Raw genomic sequence first — 27,565 nt, forward strand, 5'->3', positions numbered from 1 at the left:
TGAGGAGGAAAAATATATGTGAATATTCTGATAATATGAGTTTACTTTAAAAATAGCTAATGTACATGTTTTAGGTTCAGGAACTAAATTGAATAAAAGTAAAATTTTTAGGGTAATTTTGTAAAAATGGTAAAAATGGCGAAATTTCAAGAATTTAATAGTTTTATTGTCTAAATTAATAAATTGAATGAAATTATTAATTTAGATCAAGATCACGTGGAAAGTCAAGGGAAATGGAAAATTTCCAAAATGCCCCTGTATCATGGTATTTCTGCAATTTAGCCTAGTAAGTTTGTATTACTGTAATTCAAATCTAATTATTATTAATTATTGTGTTTTAATTGAAATACATGGCAATTAAATAGAAATTGCTAGTGATATGATTTGAATTGTGAGCATGAGAAATTGTGAACTGAATGAAACGGAAATGAAGCATTGAATTGCATGGGTATGTATCGGGTCTCGTAGGCCCTATTTATTATGAATATAATATTTTAAAGATATATTGTAAAGAATTATAAAAGCATGTTAAAAAAATTTGAAAGTTTTAACTTAGATGAAATTTTATAACTCGGTTAAATACGTTTACAAGTGTATGTGTTTTAGTAATGCCTCATGTCCTATTTCAGCGTCGAATACGGGTAAGGGATATTACACCATCAGACTATTTTGGTATATATATAGATAATTAATTTTTTTTATAATGGCATGTATAGGTTAATTAACCAAATATTTGCATGTAATGTTTTGGTTGTAACTAGCCATTGGAATGACTTGTGATGGGCATGATTTTGATGTGTATATAAGAGGTCATATCATGTTTGATGTTGGTGTTTGGTATAGTTGATTGATAGTAATTTTATAGGTAGGTTGGTTGCTTGGATTTATGAAGTGATATTCCATGCATAAGACTTGGTTTTAGCTTGATTTGAATGTTTTGTATTTGGTTGTGAATGTGTAAAAATGTTGATGTAGGTTGATAGCAAAAATGAGTGAGAAATGGGGCTTGGAAAATGACCCATTTTTGTCCATACGGACAGAGACACGGGTGTGTGTCTCAGCCGTGTGTGACACACGACTTAGCACATAGGCGTGTGATCTGGCCGTGTGTCCCCTGCATCTCAAAATTGAGCACATGAGCATGTGGCTTGGCTGTGTGACCCTTGCACCTTATTAATGCAAGTCAGTATGCTCACACGAACTAACACACGGGCGTGTGGCTTGGACTTGTGACCCAAGTCAGAGAGTTACACAGGTATGAACACGAGCTGGGACACGGCCGTGTGTCCATATTTCGAATACCCACACGGCTTGAGACACGGGTGTGTCTCTTGATCGTGTGTGACACACGGCCTGGCCACACGGGCGTGTGTCCCCTACACCTAGAAAAATTTTGCGAAAAATTCTCTAAGTACCCGGATTAGTCTTGACTTATTTCTATTACGTATTTTGGGACTTGAGGGCTCATATAAGGGATAATATGATTGATTATGATTGATTTGTGATATGAATGAGAAATGATATGAAATGTTTGTACTTGATCTGTAAACTTCGGTAATGCTCCGTAACCCTGTTCCGGCGACGGATATGGGTTAGGGGTGTTACAAGACCTGATCATGGGCCGGGTCAGGTTGATGTAAAATTTTAGGCTCGGACTCAGCTCAAAAAATAGGCCTAAAATTTTGTCAAGGCTTGGTACAAATTAAAAATGCTAAACTCGAGCCCTACCCGTATTAATTTTTTTATATTATTTTATATTAAAATAAATTTAAAAAATATAATACATCAAATACACTAAAAATATTAAAAATAAATGTTTTCCAACAAATTAAAAATATATTATAAAAAGTCTTTATACTTAAATAATACTAAGATAGTTATTGCAACTTAGCAAGCAAATGCCTCTAAAATAGTAGCAAAATTAATAATAAAACAAAATTTATACAATATCCAAACAATAACAACAAAATAGTAACAACATAATAGTAAAATGACAGTAAAATAATAGCAGAAAAAAAGTTAAGACTGATTCAGGCCAAACTCAAGCAAAAATTTCTATCTGAGACTAGACCGGTTTAGAAAACGAGTCTTATTTTTTATCAAAACCTATTTTTCGAGCCTATATTTCTTTTTTCAAATCCTCTCACTTTTCATGCCTGAACAGGTGGTATGATCTATGATTAGGTTTACTAGGGAGAAACTAATTCAATTCAAAGTTTTCTTAACATTATATAATTAGAGGGTTAATACTTACACAAACAATAAAGATATACCCACACTATATCTAATTGGATGCGTTTTCCTCTCTCTCCAAAATCGACCTATCTTAATTAAATTTAAAAATCGGAGTTGATGCCTAATTTAGCTATATCCAATAACAACAAAAATGATCCAAATAAAAACTTTTCACTTAGCACTCTTAGAGACTCCAACTAGTTGTTATTATTACATTATTAATGTACGACATTACGAATACGATGCTGTCAGAAAGCTGGAAAAGAAAAATCTGATACGAAAATAGCTCTTTAAATACACACAAAAATTTCCAATTTGGTCAACCTTCTAATTTCTAGCTCTTCATTATCCTAATGGTTTTGTTTGTAATTTCCTTCAATTTTAAGGCTCCTTTTATTTATGCGTTGATTCTCACGTCAGTCGTCACCCTCTAACCTGTCTACCACCTTTTTCCAGTATCTCTCAACGGCAACTCAAAATTTTCAACGACCGGAGACAAACCCGGAAAATCCGGTTCAGTCAAGAAACCGAGTCGGTTTTCTCGTGAGAGAGAAGAAACTTTTTTGAAATTCAAAGGAAAACGGATGCCGATCCCGGAATCAGACCGCCACAGAGCGGCTAGAGGGAAAAATCCGATGTCTTCTTCGGTTCGACCGGCGGGTCGAGCTAGAGTTCCACTCCGGCAGCTATTTCGAGTCGCTTCCGTGGCTTGTGGGATACAATTCGGTTGGGCTTTACAGCTTTCTCTCTTGACACCTTACGTTCAAGAGTTAGGTATACCTCACCAGTGGGCTAGTATCATATGGCTTTGTGGGCCGCTTTCTGGTCTACTGGTGCAGCCTTTGGTAGGTCATATGAGTGATCGATGCACCAGTAAGTTCGGTCGTCGCCGGCCGTTTATTGTTGCTGGTGCAATTTTGATTGTCGTTGCCGTTTTGATCATCGGTCACTCTGCCGATATCGGATGGTTGTTCGGCGATAATAAAAGCTCTCGTCCGGGAGCTGTCCTGGCTTTTGTTTTCGGGTTTTGGATTCTTGATGTTGCTAATAACACCACTCAAGGTCCTTGTAGAGCTCTTCTTGCTGATCTTACCGGTTAGTTCTTCTTCTTCTTCTTCTTCTTTTCGATTTTTTTTTGTTGGAATTAAATAAATTTAGAGCTTAATTAGCATTTATTTAATATGAAAATTATGAAAATTTCGTTTTCTATGACATCTTTTTAAAGAGTAAAGCAAAGTAGTCATCACTCATCATGGAATATAAAATTATTTTTACGTTTGATTATTGGTATTACTTTATTTTTCAATGATTGTGCCTCTAGTGCTTGTCTTTTTTAAGTTTACCCCTTCAGAGTTTAGATACAGTACAACATTACTTCTAATAATTACAATTAATGTTTTTTGTCAGAATTTTGGTTCTGTACAGTGCTTGGGCTATTTGATTGCTTCAGTGCAGTGAGCTACTTAAGTATTGAAGTTAATAAGTGATTACCAATTTAGGGTCTTATTAAATGGAACTTACCAATTTAGGGTCTTATTAAATGGAACTTGATCTTGTCATTTTAACTATTATATATAATCTGTTTCATTTCCTTCAAGATTGAATAACCTTCTGAGGTTGTTCAGCATTTTATATGGTATATTTGCTTATCATACGGTTTCCACCCCACATATTTGATTGCTGTTGTCGCCGGTTTGCCATTTTAGGAAAGGACCATCGAAGAACTCGAGTGGCAAATGCTTACTTCTCTCTGTTCATGGCTGTTGGCAATGTTCTTGGTTTCGCAACAGGATCATACAGTGGTTGGTATAAGATTCTTCCATTTACCATGACAGATGCCTGCGATGTTGATTGCGCGAATCTCAAGTCTGCTTTCTTTCTAGACATTATCTTTATTGCAATTACTACATATCTCAGTGTTTTAGCTGCTAAGGAAGTACCTCTAGGTTCTCGTGATAGATCTACACCCTTTCAAGAAGAGGGGCTTGAAGGTGGCCAAGCTGAAGAAGCTTTTCTATGGGAACTATTTGGAACATTTAGATATTTCTCAGCGCCTATATGGATAGTCTTGTCTGTTACTGCACTGAATTGGATAGGATGGTTCCCTTTTCTTCTCTTTGATACTGACTGGATGGGTCGAGAGATCTATGGTGGTCAACCAAATGAGGGGGATAACTATAATGCTGGGGTCAGAATGGGCGCATTCGGATTGATGCTGAATTCTGTTGTTCTAGGAATTACTTCAGTGCTTATGGAGAAGCTTTGTAGCAAATGGGGAGCTGGTTTTATCTGGGGAGTTTCAAACATTCTTATGGCTCTATGCTTTCTTGCAATGCTGGTTCTGTCATATGTGGCCAATCATTTGGATTATATTGGTCATGGTCTACCCCCAGTTGGCATTGTCATTGGTGCACTAGTGATTTTTTCCTTCCTTGGTATTCCATTGGCTGTAAGCTGCTCCTTTTCTCCTACACAAAGTCATGTGGCTTTTAATTGAATCTGTCTAAAGGTCATATAGATGGCAATTTCTTTCTCCGGACTAAAACATCATTAGTCTTGTTCATGAAAGTACTAAAACATTGCTCCTTATTAAAGTGGTGTTCTTTCACTTTGGTTAAATCCTAGTTTGCCTGTTGCCTTAATTCAAGTTGGGTTTCTCTTCCTATTGCCAATTGGTTCTAGGATGGATGCTCAAGATGGGATCAAAACCCAACTTTTGTTCTGTTGTTATCTTTTGTCACTCTTGCTTATTACCCCTTATGAGTTTGTCACATGGTAGCTCCTAAGGTCTAATAACATGGGGTTCTCTCTCATTGGTCATATGTATTGGGTATAATTTTGATGTTCAATATTACTTATTGCCTGAGGTTAGCTTGGTTCTGCTAGTGTACCAATTAATCTCTTTTTTTTGAAAGAAAAAATTAGGAGCATTCAGTTATGGCATTCAACTAATGCAGTTTGTATTTTATTTCAGATTACTTATAGTGTTCCATATGCCTTGATATCCTCACGTATTGAATCTTTGGGACTCGGCCAAGGTAAATTTTTGCTCTTTTCCTTTTTATTTATGGAGAAGCAGTTAAGGCACTGATTCTCTTGGTTGTTTTTTACAGGATTATCAATGGGTGTCCTAAATCTTGCTATTGTTATTCCACAGGTATTGCTTTGCACGTGACTTCATTTTTAATGTGATCTATCTTCTTGTTTCTTTCTTTTTGTTGATGTTGGCAAAGGAGAAGGGGGCTAAAATGAACTTGATTGATATTTATTAATTTTCCCCATCCCTGCTCTTGTGGATTCATGATAAGGACAGGAGCCCTGAATTGACTATGATTCCTTTTCTTTAAGCTAACTAAAAAGTAACATTCACATGCTCAATTGTCACCTCTTTTCTTAATTAAGAATTGGCATCAATCAAAAGAACTGTCGTTCCTTGAGAAACACTAAATTAGTCATAATATTCTTTGTTGGGGCAGGGAGTTTTTATCTTGTTCATCATAAAAAGGCAGAATACATAAATTCTGAACGTTCTTATGAACTAATTGTTTGAATTGTGATCAAAATAGCATGTTGTTACGATTGTATTGTATAGTTGGTCTTATCATGAAGGAAAAACATGCTATCGCATGGAATGTTAAAGTCATGCATTGGAATCACATGCTTTGAAGCTGCTATCTACTTTTACCTACTTATTAGGGAGATATCACAAAGTCATCTATTTGATAGCACCATTTGTTCTTGACATTATACAATCACCTGTTGGATGGCTCTCATCACATCCTAACAGTTGGACCACTGATAGCTGCGGTTAGCCTTTTGGTTTTTGATGGTTTATCTACTTGGAAATAAAAAAAGTGATAGCCTGTTGAGCAGGGACAGCACCGAGGGGGGCAGGCAGGGGCCTTCCCCCACTTCCATCCCAATAGTAAAATTCCATTTTAGTCCCTTTAAAAATCCTGAGATTTTTGTCTTCGTCCCTGCTGTCAAGCATAGGAGCACTCTATTTGAAGTGATCATCTCATTTGAATACATGTTTAAGGAATTGAAGTGGACTGGACACAGCCTTTCTAATAAATTTCTTAAACAGGAGGATTTAAACAATTTATTTGTCTTGACGTCATTCAAAAGATTTAATAAGTTGGAGCCATGTAAACTTGTGTTTGTATTAAATAGTGATTAGGCTTCGGATGAGTTGTGACTTAATGTTCAACTTACCATGGAATTTTATAGGAATGAGAACTCTCTCTCTCGCCCGGAGACACAGACACACACATGCACGCAGATAATGCATGCATTCTAGCATCAACTTTTAGATACTAGGGAACATCCACTCCAGCTATTTGATGGAAGATGATTAATGTATGTATCACTTCTAGTTTTGTTTTCTTCTTTTATATATTTTCATTTTCTGGAAATCGTTAGTAATTAATATAACTTGGGTCTGAAATTCTATTGTCTTATGAACATATTTAATAAAATTTTAGTGACATGCATTTGACTTAAATAATCTTATTCAAGTGCATTTAACATTAATTCTTGGAAGCATATTTTAATTCTCTGCTTATAAAGATGAAATTTTGGAAACTTTGGGTCAACAACCATTGAAAATTTGGTAAAAGAGGCTTGCTTATGCTTCTGTGGAAGTTTAACAGAAAAATAAAGGTCATTACAAGGCTACTATAGAATTGTCGCATATATGTGGGCAACTAATTTGCAGCATCTTGTCATAATTTCATAAGAACAGTCTGAACCCTCTTTGGTGTAAAGAGAAAATTCTCCTTTCTAAAATCTGTTCTCTCTGGCAAGGAAGCTCTTTTACAATGAAGCTTTCAAACTGATCAAGGTCTTTCCCTTTCTATTATAGTTTTATCAATTTCCATGATAAGTTGCAATTAATAGCCCTTTTGTTATGAACAAGCAAACAGGGTTGAGTCATAGAGCGACTGACAGGGAAGTCATAATCAAGTCTTCCCTTTTTCCCTTTATGGCTTAGCATTAACCACTATGTTACTTGATGCCTTCCGTAATGTTGCTATTTTGATTGTTACGGAAGTTCTTATATGATCCTTTTTCAAGCAATTTAGGTAGTGAAACTTTGGCTTTTACCAACAGGTTGTGGTGTCTCTGGGAAGTGGACCATGGGATCAACTATTTGGTGGTGGAAACTCACCAGCTTTCGCAGTAGCAGGTGTTGCAGCCCTCACCGGTGGACTGGTAGCAATCTTGGCTATCCCTCGAAGTAGTTCACAGAAGCCCAGGGTCGTCCTCCCATGAGGTATTTTGTTTTACCTTTTTTTTTTGTATGCAATCAACATGAATATTATATTTGTTCACACAGCAACAATTTGTGTATAGCTATTGCTGCTCTATTGATTAATAAAATCGTTGTGATTTGAGGTTGTTGGTTGGCATTTGAAAACACTGAATTATGTTGCAAATAGTGATTACCGGACTACATTCAAATGTTGAAGCTTTTAGGTCTTTTAGAACTTTATACTTTTTTGCAGCTACTTTTAATGAAATCTGAAACCTAAAACAAGATTGTTTCTCGCACAGTAAGCTTCCAGAATGACTAATTCTATGCCTCCCTTCAAAATGGAAGTATTTTGCATATTGGTCATGATGGCATCTTAAATGTGATAGTTACAAATATTGGTAGCTTTCAATGAAGTTTTTCCAAAAGAAAAATGTAGGGATAAGGTAACATTTATTCCCTGAACTTGGCCACTTTTTCCAACTTAGTCCCTGAACTTGGCAAATTTCCCAGTTTTGGTTCATGTGATGATGTGGCACTTGAGATTCTACCATGCCATCACATAAAAATTATATTTTTCTCCAAAAAGTTTTAGGTGATGATGTGGCACAATCTTAGAGTGCCATATCATCACATGGATCAAAACTGGGAAAATTTGCCAAGTTTAGGGACTAACATGGATAAAAAAAGTTCAGGGACTAAGTTGAGAAAAATTGTCAAGTTTAGGAACTAAGTGTTGCTCTATCCCAAAAATGTATTTTGTAGATTTATTGAATTCTGGATGGGACAACTTATCTGAAAATAAGTGGAGAAATTTTTTATTTTTGGGATGAAATACTTGTCCACCCGCTGGAAAATCTTGGTGAAAGGCTTGATTCGAGAATTAGTCCCAGGACTGCTTCCCTTAGCAGCACAAGATAAGTAGCTGCTGATTTGGTATCTATTCTTTATCAAAACTTAAAACTTTTTATTATTTTTATTTTATTGAAAGGAAATGCTTGCAATTTGCATATTTGTGGTCTAATCATTATATATTGGAATATCATGCATTTTGTGCCCCAGTTTGTAGTATTAAGGTGGTGAAACTGTGCTGATTGCAACCTTGGGGGAGACATGTTTTATATGCTTTGATTTTATTTTATTTTTTATATGAAAAAAGCTTCATTTATTTGTGCTGTTCATGATTGCTCTGTTTTTTTGTAATATTTTACATAATTCCCCCCTGTTTTTGTTGCTTTGCTTGATATCTGAACATTCGAATAAATTCTTGGGTTTTATTGCATTCTTATCAAAATTGGTCAAAATATGCCACCAGTCCTCATACTTTAATAAATTTTAAAGTTTAATCCCTCTACTGAAAAAAAATACTATGAAATCCCTTGTATAATGAGCGAGATTACATTTTGTTTTTTTTTATTAAAAAAATTGATAAGTTAGTCCTTGTATGCTAGATTAAAGTGCAAATGAGTCCTTTCTATTAAAAACTTCATCAATTTTTACGGTTAAAAATTGGTCCCTGTACCTCAGCATGAGGGACATGTGATATGCCACGTGTAATTGTTTGATTATTTTGTCAGTGACATCAGATTTTAACAGTAAAAATAGATGAATTTTTTAACAAAAATAATTAATTTATTCTTTGATCTAATATACATAGGTTAATTTATCTACTCTTTAAATAGAAGCAAAACATAATCTGACTCGCGATATAAATACATTTACCATATGCATGGACGTGTGATGAATTGATGACAAATTTTTAACAAATTTGAATTTTTTAATATAGAAATTAAATTTCAAACTTTATCGTCATCTTGTTGACATACATGCAATGAGGCAAAACGAAAAAACCCATGATTGAAGAAAACTTTCTTTGAATGCATATTATGGCTGAGAGTGATGATGCATTGATTTTGGTGCCATTTTTGCATATTATCATATATCATCACACGGATACAGACACAGCTGTTGCCTGTGGCATTTTTGATGGGACATTGGAAACAGGGAAACTCTAGTAGGTGCTGTAATGGAATATTGAGACTAAGCAAAGCAATGCATCGACCTTTCTTTTTTATATTTTGGGGATAAGAAATGGAATCTATGAATTTGTTCGAGTTCCTAGACAAGAATCAGTATATTATAATATATATATATATAAAATATGAGTTAATTGCCAACACTAGAAACGAATAGCATGAATCATCCCTCTTCTGATCCTACAAATTATTACAGTTCCTCTGGTGAACCCCATTTCCAATCAGAAATATTGAGAATAAACGTTATCCAGTGATTAATATTCTTTTTAAGCTTTGGGTTCAAGTTCCGTAGATGAAGAAAATAATGCTAAAAGATGATGTCTAATGTGATTAGTAAATAGAAAATTTGGTAAGGATTTTGACATGGTTTGAGTTTTATGAATGATAAGAGTTTTGTGGTCTCTGTGATAGATTATGGGTAAATTAATCCCTAAATTAATTTTTTTTGTTAAAAATTTTATTGATTTTTACTATTAAAATTGACATAATTGATAGAATAATCAAACAATGACATGTGGCGTGTCGCATATATCTAATGCTAACATATATAAATTAATTTCTAACAATAAAAAAATTAACAAAATGATCAATTTACTGTTTAATCTAACCTATAGGGATTAATCTATTTATTTTAGCGTATTCAACTATGTCTATTGTTTAATTGGATATATGTATATATGGAGTTGCATGACACATCATAGGTGTCGTATACATGAAACACACATGGAATCTGACGACATTGGAAGAGGGGAGGAGGTATGGGTTTCAAAGAAGAAAAGCAGTAAATATCTTATCTCTAAAACCAAAACTCCAACATGCCCATTGCCGCACACTTCCAAGTTGTTTTTTGGGGTTTAAATGGTAGGGTTGCCGCCAGTCTCAGACATAACCCAAAAAAGGGTTTTCTCTCAGTGTTCCCCTTTCTTCCATCTTCTAGTCTACTCTGTCATCTCCATTAACACACACTTTTGCTGGTCCCATTTCAAAATAAGATGACCCTTTAACCAACAATCAAATTAAACCCTTTTTTGGGCAAGGAAAGAAAAGAAAATTCCTATAGATTATACGACAGTTTGGTCACTTGAACCCCTAAATGCCCACATGTTCTTTACTTTCATTTCCTTAACCTCTTAAGCTTTCCCCATTTGGACCCCCATTTTATCTCACATCTTACAATCTTTGAACCTTTTACGAATTGGCATTCTCTAAAGTACTATTGCACCTAATTAGAGGATTAGGAAACTGAAGCACAACACTAGACACTGCCAACCTTCACTGTTAGCATTTCTATTACAATTTATTATTATTAGGGGCTATCTTTATAATTATACTTACTTAGGGTGTAATAGATTAAAATTTTATCATGTGTACTTGATAATATTGAACAATTAAAAATATATCAAAATATAGACCCCATTCATTAAATCTTGCATGTAGAGTTAAAGTAGTATTGGTGGTTAAAATATGTTATTAGTCCCTGTACTTTAATAAAGTATGAGATTTAATCCTTGTGTTTTAAAAGTTAAAAATCTAAGTATTTTTCTTTAAAATTTATCAATTTGACATGTTGATTAGACTACTCTTATATAATGTGGTATATAATTGACGAGAAGTAAACACGTTACATTGTCAATTTGAAATAGGATTCTTAAAGGAAAAAAAAGTAAAGATGATTGAATTTTTAACTTTTAAAGTAAAGGGACAAAATCACAAATTTTGTCAACACAAATTTTGTCAAAGTACAGGGACTAGCAACAAAATTTAACCATTACTGCTTCAATGTGCCAGGCCAGTCTCTGCTGCTTCACTCTCTTAGACTCATTGCCCCTCAAAAGGAATGAAGCAGTAAAAGGGAGAAATCCACAAACAGATGGGACCTGAAACAAAGATATATGAATAAAAGATTGTCAACTCTCCATATTGGTGATCCTTTTTTTAGTGGTTGCAGAAAAAAGCAACAAATAAAAATGGTGCTTGAAATTGGGTTTCCTTCATCACATGGGCTGTGCAAAAATGGAACATGCATGGCTGCCTTAGTTCTTGCAAACAGATAGAGATATATGTATATATATATATAGCAATATGCTCAACCATTGTCAAAAGATTATATATATGTACTGATATGCTCTTGTCATTTCACTAAAGAGATGATCCAAGTTTATTTGCTTGTCAATCAAGGGTTTCCCACTTGACAAATTGAAGATAAACTAGTTTATTTCTCTCTTTTTAATTAGTAATACAAATATGCTATATATAATAAAAGAAAATAAAGTATAATGGAAGCGGATACCAAATTAATCATTTCTATTAAAATTTTCATCTATGAATAAAATGTTACTAACTTTTATCTATAATAAATTTATGGTTCTCAAGATCATCCACTTAATAAAAATAATAATTTATTTTAGTTCTTTAAAAAAAAAGTATTAAACTCAATTGTAACCAACACAAAATGCCAAAAAAAGAAATGGGGTTGGTCATATTATATTTGTAAATGATATTTAATTTCATAAAGGCACTTATTTGAGTTCCTTTCCACACGCGAAAACTTGGGTTTTCTTTATATTACTCCAACCTTAGGTGTTCAACAAAAGGAATACAAATCCTAAGTGACTAACTAACCTTCAAATTTAGACTAAAAGAGATAAGGAAAGACACACAAAAAAGCTATAAAAAAAAGGTATGGGTGCTTACAAAAAGTGTTCTAGTAATGGCTTTAGGGGGTTCTATATAAATATTGACACGTTCAGAACCTTAAGAGTACGGGCCCCAATTCACTCGTATATAAATATTAGCACCCATAAGCACAAAAAAGCCATAAGGGTGTTCCTATTTTCCCCCCTTTCTAATCAAATCTCTTTTTCTCCTTTCCCATAACTTCTTTTATCCATTTCATATAGCTATGTATAACCCAAAGTCACCTTCTAGCAAAGAGCCTTTGAACAAAACTATGGATGATGAAGAACAGCTACATAGGTTGCCAACAATCTCTGAGGTAATAAAAACTTGTTTAGAAAAAAGGGTAGTTTTTTTGTTTATCACTATAAGCTATCAAATGTCTGATTTTCATGGTTTGTTTTTGTGCATTCAGGCTATGGAAGAAATTAAAGCTATAGGGAAGATTTCAGGTCCTACAGCTATTAGTAGTTTACTTTTATATTCAAGAGCTATGATCTCTATGTTGTTTCTTGGTTACCTTGGTGAACTTGAGCTTGCCGGTGGGTCACTTGCCATTGGTGTTGCAAACATTACTGGTTACTCTGTTATCTCTGGTTTAGCCATGGGAATGGAACCTATTTGTGGACAAGCTTATGGTGCAAAACAATGGAAACTTCTTGGGTTAACATTACAAAGAACAGTGCTTCTTCTTTTATCAGCTTCTATCCCTATCTCTTTCATGTGGGCCAATATGAAAGCTATTCTTCTTTGGTGTGGTCAAGACCAAGAAATATCATTAGTGGCTCATGTATTTATTGTTTTTTCAATCCCTGACCTTTTTTTCCTTTCACTTTTACATCCACTTAGAGTCTATCTTAGGACTCAAAGCATTACATTACCAGTAACTTATTGTTCAGCCATCTCAGTGTTACTTCATGTTCCATTGAATTTCCTTCTTGTTGTTTATCTTAAACTCGGTGTAGCAGGGGTAGCAATAGCTATGGTGTGGACGAATCTCAATGTCTTCCTTTTGATTTCTTTATTTGTATACTTTTCTGGTGTATATAAAGATTCTTGGGTAACTCCAAGTACTGATTGTCTTAGGGGATGGTCATCGTTGCTCGCTCTAGCTTTGCCGACTTGTGCGTCTGTTTGCCTCGAATGGTGGTGGTATGAACTCATGATATTGCTTTGTGGCTTACTTGTTAACCCCAAAGCTACTATTGCTTCAATGGGGATCCTTATTCAAACAACAGCTCTAGTCTATTGTTTCCCTTCAGCTTTAAGCGTTGGAGTATCCACAAGAGTTGGGAACGAACTCGGTGCAAACCGACCTGGAAAAGCTCGTATTTCCATGATCGTTTCGGTCTTTTGCGCCGTAGCTATCGGTCTCTCAGCGATGCTATTCACCACCTTGATGAGACACCAATGGGGTAAGTTCTTCACCAGCGACGCAGAAATCCTCGAGCTTACATCAGTCGCATTACCAATCATGGGGCTTTGCGAGCTCGGGAATTGCCCTCAAACAACCGGTTGTGGGGTCTTAAGAGGCACCGCCAGACCAACCATCGGAGCCAACATAAACTTGGGTTCATTTTACCTAGTGGGGATGCCGGTAGCTATCCTAATGGGGTTCGTGATCGAACTGGGGTTCGCCGGGCTTTGGCTCGGCTTACTTGCTGCTCAAGCAACCTGTGCATTACTCATGCTATTAGTCCTTTATAGAACAGATTGGATGGTTCAAGTAGAAAGAGCCAAAGTCCTCACACAAACCACCACTAATAGCAACAAACACCAACCCCCATTGCCCATTTCAAGTAAACAACATGATCAATATGCCAAGGCTGATCTTGAAGGGATAATGTCCATTAATGATGATATTGTGAAGTCTGCTTCAAATGAAAAAGACCCTCTCTTATCTAACTCACTCAGTACAGATACTGAGCATTAATTTCAGTTCCATTTTTTGGCCCCTCCCCCACCATCATAGAAAAACACTGATAAAAAACACAGTTCCCACTCTAATTCTCTATTGTACCTTGTTTAACTAAATTTTCATTTGTAATTTTCTTTATTTTTCTTTATATTCCTCCATGTTATATGAAATAACAAATGTAGTAGTGAATAGTCACCACGTTTACTTCTTTCTCTTTATGTGTGTATATATATTGAAGGATTGAGAAAGCTATGAAATTTTAAAAGAGAAAAAAAAGGACTGGTGGAACATGATTCTACTTGACTTTCTTCTTCTTCCTTTCCTTTTAAGGCAAACAATAACCTTACACCTAGAGCATATCTATAACCCAAAATTAGTATAATTTGCTTTACCTACTTTTAATCCCTTAATTAACCACACCCTTTTTGTATGGAATTGGTTAGCTTTTCCTCTCCTTTAAAATTTTACCAATAGTCAAGAATTTTCCCTTTTTTTCTTATTATTATATTCTTTTAAATTATTTAGAGTATCGTGCTGGTAGCCTAAAAATAATCTCTTTTTTTTAAGGTGGATAACATATTTAGAGTTTTTATTTATTGGGTCACTTTCTTTTATTTGAAGTTTTATCTTTCGACTCTAAAGAAAAAATAGGTCACTCTCCTTTCGTTAAAGTATTGTGTTGATAAAATTTTATCTTATGACTCAAAATTTTATCTTTCGACTCTAAAGAAAAACCAAGTCACTCTACTTTTATCGAAGTATTGGGCTGATGATGCCAAAATAACAGTCTTTCTTTAATACAATGAATAGCAAATTCTCAGAAATTTGTCCAACTTTTGAAAAAGATCCGAAAAGCTTCGGGCATTGAATTAATGGAAGGGTTGAAAACAAACAGTGATTGGCATTTGTTTATGATGGGATTGAAATCAATAATCTGAAGCAAAATATTTAGAAAATTGGGAGGGGAGGGGGAGAGTGGAGCCTGTTTCAATTGAAGAAACAAAATCCACCTATTATTACCTCTGTCTACTTCTCACATGACAAAAGTTTTGGTGCAGTGGCTCTGCCAAATTTGGCAGTTTCCTAGGCTCCACCTCCACCTTCGTTGCCTTTGGCTTCTACAATTCCAACACTGATGACTGAACCCACAAAATAATTTTTTTTAAATGGAAAAGAAATCAATAATTAAGAAGCTTAATTAATGGAAGAAAAAAGAAGAGAAGGGCTTTATTTTTGGCAGTGGGAAACCCTGAAATGGGTCAGTGTTGGTGGGGACGTTGCATCGGTACTGATGATGATTTTATGTAATGTTCCTATGAGTTTTTTGGATAGAAGATGCAGCAGGAAACAAAGCTGGTCCCCCTTTCCCAACAGGATATTCAATGTAACCCCAAATTTTACTTTGGATTTCTCTATAAAATTTGAGTGGTTTTTTTATTTATATTATTAATATTTTAATAATTTAATCTTTAAATTTTGTCAAGATATTAATATTTTTATGCACGTAATTTTTTGAATCGATCTTATATAAAATATTATTTATATTAATATATATTTAATGATGGAAAGATTTTCCTTTTTTGCATAAAACGAATAGTTAGAACTTTTTAATTTGTGTCAAACTTGACATACATGATTTACATGAATTGGGTATGAAATATGATTATTGGATAGTTAAAATATGATCTACACCGATTTAAGTGGATCCCTCCCTATGTCTCTTTGATATAAACGAAGCATTTTAAAATATATAAATTAAATTGTAAAGACTTGTGTGTTTATTGTGGATGGTATGGATTTATCGTGTTAAAAAAATATACAATGTTATTAAAATTTCAAAAGGTTATTATATTTTTTTAATATATTAAATACAAATTATTTATGCAGTAGGTGGATGTTGGAACGTCGGCACCCCTACGGCGCAGCGGAAAAATAAAACATTTGGCGATCTTAACCATGGATCCATGTGTGAGGAACGAATCTGGGTGAAATAGAGGTTTTGAAATTACCGAATCTTTATTCCGAGTAGACATCAATGCATCGGCAACGAGTAATCTGATCTACTATCGAACCAAGCCGCAATCTATCGTGACTCCGGCCTCTACGTAATCCACCCAGTTGACAATGAACGGAAGGAATCCCCAAAACTGTTTTTGGAGAAGACTTTGCTTTGACGGCTGCTAGACCCCCCAAAGCAAAGAAAAACGAGATTTTTATATCTATTTTTAGGGTTTCTAGAAATTAAATAAATATAACAATGTTTTTAAACCAAAGATTATAATTACATTAATTATAATAATGATTTCGGTAAACTATATATTTATTTGAATTTATATACGAACCAAATTCATGTTCTCATTATGCGTACAACAACCTTGTACATATAATGTATTCGATATTTGATTACCCAATTAAATTAATTCTATAATTAATTAATTCAAGCGACAACCAAATACAATACCAATTATGTTTTATTCCGTTCATTTCAACTATAGGGTGTGACCCTGTAGGTTCTTGTAACGTTAGTAGTAATACTGGAAAGATTCCAATGTTACAAACAATGAGTGGTACCTAGCAATGCATCATTGCTACCTAAGTCACAAGAAATCATGATTCGACATAACATTTTTATGATTAACCTTTCATGCAATAATCCTTAAGTCCTTTATCTCTGGATTGGACACAAGTCATGGAATAGTCACACTTGCATAGTCCATTCCATGTTCCTTGATATCTTAAGTAGACTATGATATACAAATAAGTATGACATCTCATATCAGCTTATTTGAGCATGACCATGCATTTCTAGTCTCACTCAATCAAGTGGCCTAAGATACTGCTCCCGTTATGTAGGAGGGACTTATCCTATATCGATCAACCATATCCCTCTACATAGATCGTGGCATATCCAACATCAGCCTTTATTGAACAACCAATTACGGTGTACGTTTGACTATATCAAAATATGCAACTCACGATGTTGGGATTAAATGACCTCAAGTCTAAGGATCATATACATACTAATCACTATGAGTAATGTTGTGACAATTACATAATAATCCAAGAAACATACTCATAACGGGTCAGTCCAATATGTTGTTCTCTAACACACATATTCATGCATCGATTTTGACATTTCATACCAATGACTAGGGGTGAGCAAAACTCGATTCGACTCGAAAAAATAAAATAAAAATTCGAATTTCGAGTTAAACGAATCGAGTTATTTGAGTTAATCGAGTTATTCGAATCAACTCAAATATTTTTTTCGAATTTCAAGTTCGAATCGAGTTAAGTTTTCGAATTCGAATAACTCGAATAATTCGAATAATTCGAATATCAAACTATAATATTTTATATTTTTACCCCAAACTCCCAAACCTTTTTACTTTTCTCTCAAAACTTTTACTCCTTCCCACTTTCCCCCCAAAACTTTTACTCCCCTCCCCTTCCCTCCCAACCCCCCAATCTACCCAAAATCTATTTCCCACCAAAATTTTACTCTCCCATTTATTTTTTCTCAAAATTTTACTCCCAAAAACCCTCAAAACCTTTTATTTTCCCCCAAAATTTTTACTCCCTCCCACTTTTCCCCTAAAACTTTTATTCCCTTCCCATCCCACCTCCCATCTATCCCAAACCCTCCCCCTCCAATTTTTTTTAATATTTTCTCTCCAAAATTTTACTCCCCCTATTTACTTTCTCTCAAACTTTTATTCCCCAAAACTTTTTATTTTTCTCCTAAACTTTTACTTCTCACCCTTTACTCTCAAATAAAAAATCAAAATTATCCAAAAAAATCACTAAACATAAATAGTAATAATTTTATTTATATCTACTATTTATATTATTAAATTAAATTTCACATTTTGTATTATTTATATTATTTAATTGTTTAGTCATATTGAATATTTATATTAAAATTGAATTATTAATTATGCCATAAAATATTCGTGTTAAAATTTTATATTGGTATCAATTTCACATTTTATTTTTAAAATAACTTTTATTAAAAAAATCATATTTTTACATTTAATATATTTTTTAATTCTAAAATACATAGTGACAAGAATCTGAAAATAATTGAAACAACTAAGCAAGCAAAGAAGCTAACCAATATATAAAAAATTAATAAATAAATTATAAAGTGATGAATGTTAATAAAAAATTTGATTAAGGTGGACAAATTTTATTACGATGGGTGACAATGATTACAAGGATCCAAAATTATTTTTTAAAATTTAACTCGAACAAATATATTCGATTCGAATTCCATCTCACTCGACTCGATTCGAGAAAACTTCAAATAAAGTTAGGATGATAAAATGAGATTCGAAAACTCGATTAACTCGAAAATTTTAGATTCGATTCGATTCGATTTGATCGAATGCTCACCCCTATCAATGACAACTCTTTATCATCAATCAACTACATGTTAGTCTTAATGCATTATTGTTGTCCTAGCCAACAATAATACTTGACTAAGGACCTTTTAAGAATAATCATATCATTCTCAGGACATTATTATAAAACAGTTTATTTATACACACAGAAAAGAAACTGAAATAATAATGGTAACGCCTTATATTAATAAACATGATAAATCAAGTATGTTATTACAATCATCTCATGATTGATCTTTGGGCATACTCTAACAGTGCATACATATTTATAATTTGACTCGTATGTTTAAATATTCCTTTGAGTTGATATTTAACACCAAAGATAATGGTGATGTTGATGGAAGAACTTGATTGTTATAATAATGACATTTTGATGACTAAATTAAAATGTTTTGAAATTTGAAATTAATTTAAAGTAATTTTTATTTTAATATTGTACAAAATTTATTTATTAAAAATATGTACTTTTTAGAGTCATCTACCTAGTTGACACTTGTGGGTGTCAAGGTAAGTGGGCTATAAATTCCCCATGAAATCCATGCCCTTTTGGTTGTTAGAAGTATTAATGAAATACAATTCAATGATCTCAGCACTTATGAATGTCAAGATCAGTGTATGTTTTAACAGAACTTTCACACCTATGAGTGTTGATGTCTATATCATTTTACCTTAAAAAATAAACCCTAAGTGCTCAACATTTTCCTTCTAATCTTGAATTAAACATTTTCAAACTTTGAACCTTGACTTATTTCTCTAAACACTTAACTCTAGATTAAAAAATACGATAAGCTCTTGTCACAAATATTTTCCTCCAACCTTTGTGTTTTAGCTATAATGCCTTGTTAGGTCAAGGATTTCAACCCAACTATAAATTCAATGAAGGAAGCTCTAACTCTCTTTATTCGAACGTCTTTCCTGACCATGGACTTCCACAAACGGTGAAGCATTATTTGACTATGGAAAAATCTTCTAGCCTAACCATAAATAGGGTTTATTGTAACCTTTAATTCCTATTTAAGGTTAGGTTAGAGGATGTCTTCATATCCTATTGATGCTTTTAACACCTGTGAAAATTTATTCTCACAAAAGACATATAAATTAGGAAAGTCGGGGTTGCCTTTGATTAAAGTTAGAGTTTGAAACTAAAAAATCCTTGACTTGATAAAGGATTGAAGCTACAATATAGTGAAAAAAAAATATTTTGATTGGTGTTTATCAAATGTTTCAACTTAGAATTAAGTGTTCAGATAGGATCATAGTTTACGATTTAGGAAAATGAGTTAAAGGTTTTCGATGCTTTAAGAAAGTAGTAGAGTTAAGAAAAAAAAGTACCTGAAGATCAATGCCTTATTCAATATATGTCTCGTTATTCGACGCATGAACCTAGAGATTTAGGGTTTAAGAAAATAAGTGAAAGTTGGATGACGAAATCCGCAATGCGTAAATTTGATAGGAGATTATTGTTGTACATTAGGAAATTAATTGCAAGCAATGATTGTTGGATTTTCCTCAGAAAATCCTAGTATGAATGAAAACGTTTGAAAAGATGAGATTGCAATATTCGATCAAACAAATTTTATAAATAACATTACGAGCATTTGGGGATAACATTATTTTAAAATTATTATGAACTTTACTAAAATAGAGAGTATATATTTTTGGAGGTATGGGGAAGACATTATGGCCTAATACGATAACTATGACACCATTATTTTCCACCACATTAAAATGGAATATTTTAAGTCACGTGTTATTGAAAAATACATTTTTATATTTTTTTTGTGGAAAAGTGGCATTACAAAACGCCCCCTGTCTCTCGTCTTATCCTTATTTTGCTTGAATTTAGTAATCCACCCCAATTGCAGCATTACGTGGCCCCAACGATCATATTTTACCAATCCAAACATTTATATATATATGTTGAAATCTGCTCAGGTCCCTATATTTTTTATAAATATAGATTCAGTCCCTATACTTTTATTTTTAAGAATTTAGTCTCTTTATTTTTCAGGTTTCAAAATTTAAGTATAATTGTTAACACTGTTTATTTTTTTGTTAAATTGATTGGTGTGACATTTTGAAATTAAAAAAAAATACTCGCTTATTAGCAATGTAGCTAAAAAAACAACATTGTAATAAACTTGAATTTAATAAAATAATTTTAACAAGGTTAATAGTTAGACTTAAATTTTGAAATTTAAACAGTACAGAGACTAAATTCTTAAATTAAAAAAAGTACATAGATTTATGGCATATTTTAACCTACATATTTTTTAAAAATGTTTGATTAATATAAAAAATATAATTTTAAGTATAAGACAAGTATAAATTGCAAGTACAAGTATAAATACATGTCCGACCAACTAAAATATAGAATTAACCAATATAATGCACAAGAAGCAAAGGATCGGGCAAAAACCGAACTAATTTAGATAAAACCCACACAAGGCATACACATAGTAAAAAGATAATAAGAGGAAGACTCACACATCATGATTGTAAATAGTGGGTGTTCGCCAATAATACCTAAGTCACATTAGTACAATTATGTCATTTTTCTTTATATTATATCATGCAATAAGTTTTTATAAAAAATCAATTATCTTTTTCAAATTAAACCAATTATTTATTGTAAATTAAATGTAATAATTAAATGATTAATGATTGAATTAATAAAGCTTCCACTTGAGTTTTGTTGCTCATTTTTCCTTGATTTGAGGAGGTTTACTTACCTCTTTTTGGTTGACCTGCCCTTTTACACCTTGTTTTCTTGCTTTCTTTTGGTCTTTAGGAGTTGTTGGCTTAGGTTGTTTGATCTATGATGCATCGTGGTAGGTTTTTAATGATTTGGATTTGGATTTTTGAGAAATTTTTTTCTATATATTCTCTATGGTTGGCTGTCCTCCTAATAATGTTGTCTTCAAAATTCAAATTTAAGCCCCCTTATGAGTGCAGTGTGCCTTATCATTGCACCCAACCACTTGTTGGTTGGATTGTTGAGTCTTTGGGTAATAAAGAAGGTTGTTTTCTCATCTATGTAAAGCTTTATGTGTTTTTAGTAACTGTTTGGTTATTATTTTTATATAATGATAAATTTAGTTCTTAACGATCTTTTCACATTTTGATTGGAGATGGAGTTGGAGAGAGCAGGTAAAGACTTTAGTCTCCCAAAATGAATAACTGTCCCTTTAGAAATTGTAAAGTTTTAATTAATTTAATAGTAAAATTGTATTTCAACCTCTCTTAAAATTTAAAATTCAATTTTGGTCTCTCAGAAGAAGCTTCACAGTTTAATACCTTGAAACATTGTAAAAAATTTAATGTTAATACAATGAAGAAATTACATTTTTAATTCTCTCAAAATTTTATAATTCTAAATTGACCCTTTTAAAAAAAAATTCTAGCTTTGCTCCTGACTTTGACTCTAATTCTTTTTCTTTATCAAGTTGCTTTTATTTTTAGATGAAAAAGTTGTTTAGACATTTGAAATTTTAACAGCATTGACATTACAATTTATCTGATAATCCACATTTACTTCAAAAAAAATAAATATTAGCAAAAAATTTTAAAAAAAGTTCTTATTTTTCTTTTTAAATTACCCACATCAGCAATAAAACACATGTAATTTGCCATGTTAGTTACACTTCAACAACACTAACAACACTACAAGACACAAGAGACACATACCTAAACATCCAAATCAAAAGAATACATTTTAGTTCTTCATTTTCTTGATTCTCTTGTACATAGTCTTTAGATCTTTCATTGTTTTATCTTTGTATAAGTTTTTAACGAGTCAAATTTTGTAAACACCTACCTTTGAGAGGTTTGTTTGTTTATTTTTCCTAATCGTAGGTTGGGAAGATTACTAGTTAGTCACAAAAACTAGAAAGGTTCTAATATTTAACCTTGGAAAACTTGGGAGGGAATGCTTGATCTTAGTTTTAGCAAAAGATACAAAGTTGTAAAGCTTATACATTGTTGACACCATTTTTCGGATAAAAACGGGGTCGACTTGGATTTTGAAAAAGGAAACGAAAATGGGAGTCGCCACCAATCTTTTTTGATGAGGTGTGATCGGGTCACCTCGAAAAGTGGTTATTTTTAATAAACAATTTAATTTTTATTAAAACAACGCTTTTGGTCTACGAAATTCAGAAAAACGGGTTCGGGAGTCGGTTACGCTCGAGGAAGGATTAGCACCCTCGATACGCCCAAAATTGGTACCTAATTAATTACTTAATGTCTTGGTGTCGGAAATTGAGAACTTTAAAGAATTTAAAATACGATCCTTCTTATTAATGTTATTTTAAAATTACTCGAATAAATCAAAATGGAAAAATGCCTTCTTATCTCGAAGTAACAAAATGTCGCATCCAGTAAGTTAGGACACAACACATCGTATTTTTGAGAGTAAGCTTGCTTTTTCATTTTTATTTAAACCTCATTTATTTTAATTTTAAAAGGATATTCGATTATTTAAGATCAACGCGAGAAAAATCGAAGCTCAGAAAGTTAGGGCACGATTTCTCGAATCTTCTAAATACGGAATATTGCCTTTATCTTTGAAATTTTACCCTTTTGAATTTTGAGTATGATTTAGTGGAAATTTTTTTAAAAAACAAATGCGTGCGATTTTGATTATATTAAAAAAAAAAAAATTGTTCAGAAGGAAAAGAATACCGTACACGACCTATAATGAATATGCAACATAGACTTAAAATCCATAACATAATATGCGTCATAAAGTATACACATAACATAGATACAAATAAATCGAAATGCATGAATAATAATGTAAGAAACAATATAACAATAATATTAATATAATAACAAAACAAATACAATTCTAATAGATTTAGATTTTAAAACATTTGAAGATGACAAATAAATAATTAATAGAATGAAATTGCAATAATAATGGCAAGGATTAAAATAAACAAAATTAATATTTAAAATAGTGAATGAATAAATAAAATAAAACCTAAAGATAGGCATATATATATATATATGTTTATTTTAAAAAAAATAAAACGTATATTTATATATATATATATTAAAATGTATGCTTATGAATTATAAAAAATAGAAAATACATAAAAAGAAATAAATTTTAAAATATAAAGAATATGTATAAATATGCGTGTATATATATTTATGAAAATAAAAGAGGATATATAAGTATGTACATATATAAAATTTTAAAGTATGCAGGCAAATACATATATGTATGTAAGTTATAATATATAAATGTAAGCGTATGTGTATATAAATATTAAATATGTATATATATAGTAAAATTTGAAGTAAAATAAAAATAAAAAATAAGGATAATAACAGTATGTAAATAAAAAAATAATATCACATTTATCAATTTAATTAATAAGATAACCAAAAAATAAAGGAAAAATGGGTTAAATTTAAAAGAAACAAAGGAAAGAGGGACCAACTCGCCATACGCTGAAAGTATGAGGGAGCGAAGGAGAAAATATCCCAAGCCCCCTTGTGCGCGGCGTTTCAGTGCAAAGGGCACACATGGTCAGAGGACCCAATTGAAACAGGCACAGAACTCGCATCCCAAATTTAAATAAATAAAAAGGTCAGATTGCATTTCAACGCGAAATGGAGGGACCGAAGGCGCAAATTACCCATTAGGGCAAAAGTGCGCAGGTTTCCCTTTTAAACGGCGCCGTATGGAATCTTATAAATAAAAATAAATAAATAAATAAAACCCTAAAAAACAAATCAGCCCCCATTTCTTTCTCTTTTCTTTCAGACGAACTGAAGATCCCATACCCCTCAATCCCTTTTCTCGACCGCTCCAAATCACCGCCATGGCCGGTGGCCGGCGTCACGCGACGGAGTTCCCGGTCTGCGCAGTTGAAGCATATTCAGAGGGCCTGAACTTTTGAAAGGGGAGTCGAGGAGAAAACAAGACCTTTGGCCCCTCTCGAGCCGAATCCGACGACGGCAAAGGACCATCGCCGGCCAGTCCAAGGGCCGATTCAGGTATTCTTTTCTTTTCTCTTTTTTGATTTTTAATTACTTTAGAATAGATTTGCAAAGAAAAAAAACAAAATAAGATCAAACAAATAAGAGAAAACCAAGAAGAATAGCAAGGATTCAACCTTTTAAAATTTCTATTCCCTTTTGATTTCTGATGTGGGTTTTACAAAAAAAGAAAAAATCCCCCTAAATCCCGTGATGAAGCCCCCCTTTTATCCCCCGAAAATGATACAATAAAATGTTATTTTCTCCCCTTGGTCTCTGCTTTGCGTGTTCTTTCATTTGCAGGGAGTTAGAGGGCAGGTGAGGGAGTTGGTGGTGGCGTGGGACAAGGCGATGGCAGAGGGATGGGCACGGCGCTAGGCTTGGCTAGTGTTTCCGCCCTAGTCTGACTGAGTTTGGGGCCGGTTGGGCTTATTGGGCCGTTTGTCACTTGGGCTTGTAACGGGTAGTGGGCCACCGAGTAAATGGGCCTGCAACAGCTGCCCCTCTTTGCTCGTTGTCGTGTAACGATAACAGAGCAAAGACTAAGAAAGGCCCATTCTGCCCGGTCTCGCCGAGTCTTGACTTGTTCTGGTATTTCAAGTAGTTTCATTCCAGTCCACTAGGTCTTGTTGCTTCGATCCATTCCACTGCATTTTAGAGAGATGCGTCCTGTAGCCTTTATCTTCTTCGTAGCAACTTCAGGGGGACGAGGTTTGTGGTTTTCAATCTATTCCACTGCATCTTCAGGGAAATAAGACTTGATGCGACCTACTCTGCTGTAACCTCAGAGAGATAAGATCCTTTATTTTAACCCACTCCACTGTAACTTCAGGGAGATAGGATAGTGTCTTCGATCTGCTCCGCTGTAATCTCAGGAAGATAAGATCCCTCATTTTAATCCGCTCCACTGTAACTTCAGGGAGATAGGATTTCTGGCTTTAGTTTGCCCCACTGTGACTTCAGGGGGACAAGATTTGTAATTTCCAACCTATTCCACTACAGGTCAGGGATATAGGACTTGTGGTTTGAATCCGTTTCCTTACACCTGAAGATAAGATTTGCTGTCTTTGATCTGCTCCGCTACGGCTTAGGGAGACAAAATCTGTAACCTTTAACCAGCTCCAATGCAACCGATGGAGGCAAGGCTTTGTTTTTGATCTGCTTTGCTGTTAATGCAAGAAGGCAAGATCTGCTTCTTTAACTAGCTCCACTGCAATCGATGGACGCAAGGCTTTGTTTTCAATCTGCTTCGCTGTTAATGTAGGAAGGCAAGATCTTTTGTCTTCAACCAGCTCTATCACAACCGAAAGAGGCAAGGTTTGTGTCTTCGATCTGCTTCGCTGTCAATGTAGGAAGGCAAGATCTTTTGTCTTCAACCAGCTCTATCACAACCGAAAGAGGCAAGGTTTGTGTCTTCGATCTGCTTCGCTGTCAATGCAGGAAGGCAAGATCTGTAACTTCATTGATCTGTCCCTTGGGGAACATGACCTGTATGTTCTATTTTATGAACCTAATTGTGCCTAGTGATTAGGATGACATAATCAGAATGAATCAAATGCTCCTAACTAGATATGTATGAATGACATTTGAATGAATGCAAAATGTCATGAAGATGATTCCTTAATGCTTAGGTTAACATCACGTAAAAACTTATTAAGGTTTTATCACTGACGTACTACAACGCCTTTTTGCTCGTCGGGTATATCCAAAGAAACACTTAATCTGGTTGCCCCCCACTGCAAACCTTAAAGTTTAATCTATTAGGGCACAAAATTTGTACCATCATTCTCCCTCTACAATCCAAGGGTAGAAAGGTATGACTTTTCTCAATCTTCTCCTATCGCAATTCAATGATATTGAATGTGAAACTCTTTGGTCATTTACCTCATTCCCAAGGTGTCATACCAAATGCTCATGCACAATTGCAAAATTTTCTTCTCCCAGAAGACCTTCTCCTTTTGCCTGGTAAACATCGCTTGTTGGCTCATTGAAGCTTTGCCACCAACACGACATCTTGTCATTTTGCTCAATCAATATTTGGACAACAAAATCTGAAGAGAAAGTCCAAACTTAGACTCTTCCTTCTCAAATTTCCAACCTTCGAATTTGGCATGTTCTAAACAATAGTCCTGTTTCAGGTTCCTGTATTATTTAGAAACTTTTCAGAGTAATATGCAAAACTTCCTTTGTGAAAGTTTTATTAGTCCATTAATCATTATTCCAATGCTTGCAAAAAGGTCATAACAATGGATAAGAATAAAGTTGGTTCTGAGCATAGCTCGAAAGAACAAATTATCGAAAATAGTGAAGAAGGACAACAAAAGAATTAATTGGGAATGTATATCTTGGAAAGAAAGAAAAAGTATTCCAAGAACAACAAATAACATGAGAATTGGGTGCCCCAGATATCACAGCTTGGATTTCTCTACACAAACTTTCTGAAGACCCTTTTGAGTTGGACATGTGTTTAGGAGATCTACAATGCTCTGTCGATGCCCCCAAGATGTCGCCTATCCTTTCCTGTTGATTCAGGTATGGCAAGATCAACACATGCCTCAATATGAACAAAACTTGAGCAGCTTATATCACCTCATGCCCCATTCTGATCAATATTTGAGCCGCCCTTTTCGGTTTTCAACTCAAATCCCCTTTGGCCTAAGGTGCCCTTTGCGGGTTTTCCCCTTAGCCTCTCCATTTTTACTGTTTCATTTTTTTATTTTTTTCATCTTCTTCTTCTTCTCTTTTTTTTTTTTTTTTTTTGAATCAAAGTGCCCTTTTGCAGGTTTTCACCTTGGTCCTTCCTTCTTCTTTAAACGAAGTGTTTCTAGACTGGATCCGAGTTTATAGGATTAGCAATCTCACTCAGGATCAGTGCTCTTCTAAAAATGGTCTTCTTTACAACATAGGGACTTTCCTAGTTTGGCATTCATTTCCCTTTAGAATCCTTTCGTTTAAGGAAGAGTCTTTTTCAACCTCCAGCCCTCTTGTGGAATTCTCTGAGACGACCACGTTTATTATGGGCTCATATTATTTATTTATGGTACATCTGACC

The 27,565-nt window shown here is 33.7% G+C and overlaps 2 protein-coding genes across 3 annotated transcripts; both read left to right on the forward strand.

The window, feature by feature from the left end:
- The first annotated feature begins 2,481 nt into the window (after window positions 1-2,481).
- On the forward strand, window positions 2,482-8,668 carry LOC107944459 (sucrose transport protein SUC4). 2 transcript variants are annotated; one of them, XM_041095025.1, is made up of 6 exons: window positions 2,482-3,330; window positions 3,942-4,684; window positions 5,210-5,273; window positions 5,349-5,392; window positions 7,348-7,510; window positions 8,255-8,668. In XM_041095025.1, the coding sequence occupies exons 1-5, from the start codon at window positions 2,820-2,822 to the stop codon at window positions 7,507-7,509; spliced, it is 1,524 nt and encodes a 507-aa protein (XP_040950959.1). In that variant the 5' UTR covers window positions 2,482-2,819; the 3' UTR covers window position 7,510; window positions 8,255-8,668. The 2 variants fall into 2 exon arrangements, with proteins under 2 accessions (XP_040950959.1, XP_040950958.1); XM_041095024.1 differs by lacking the exon at window positions 8,255-8,668 and having other exon boundaries at window positions 7,348-7,635.
- Window positions 8,669-12,318: 3,650 nt separating this feature from the next.
- LOC107944458 (protein DETOXIFICATION 48) lies at window positions 12,319-14,308 on the forward strand. The gene is made up of 2 exons (XM_016878283.2): window positions 12,319-12,520; window positions 12,617-14,308. The coding sequence occupies exons 1-2, from the start codon at window positions 12,428-12,430 to the stop codon at window positions 14,132-14,134; spliced, it is 1,611 nt and encodes a 536-aa protein (XP_016733772.2). The 5' UTR covers window positions 12,319-12,427; the 3' UTR covers window positions 14,135-14,308.
- Window positions 14,309-27,565: the final 13,257 nt, after the last annotated feature.

This window comes from Gossypium hirsutum, chromosome D06 (assembly GCF_007990345.1).
Source record: "Gossypium hirsutum isolate 1008001.06 chromosome D06, Gossypium_hirsutum_v2.1, whole genome shotgun sequence".
Lineage (NCBI taxonomy): Eukaryota > Viridiplantae > Streptophyta > Magnoliopsida > Malvales > Malvaceae > Gossypium > Gossypium hirsutum.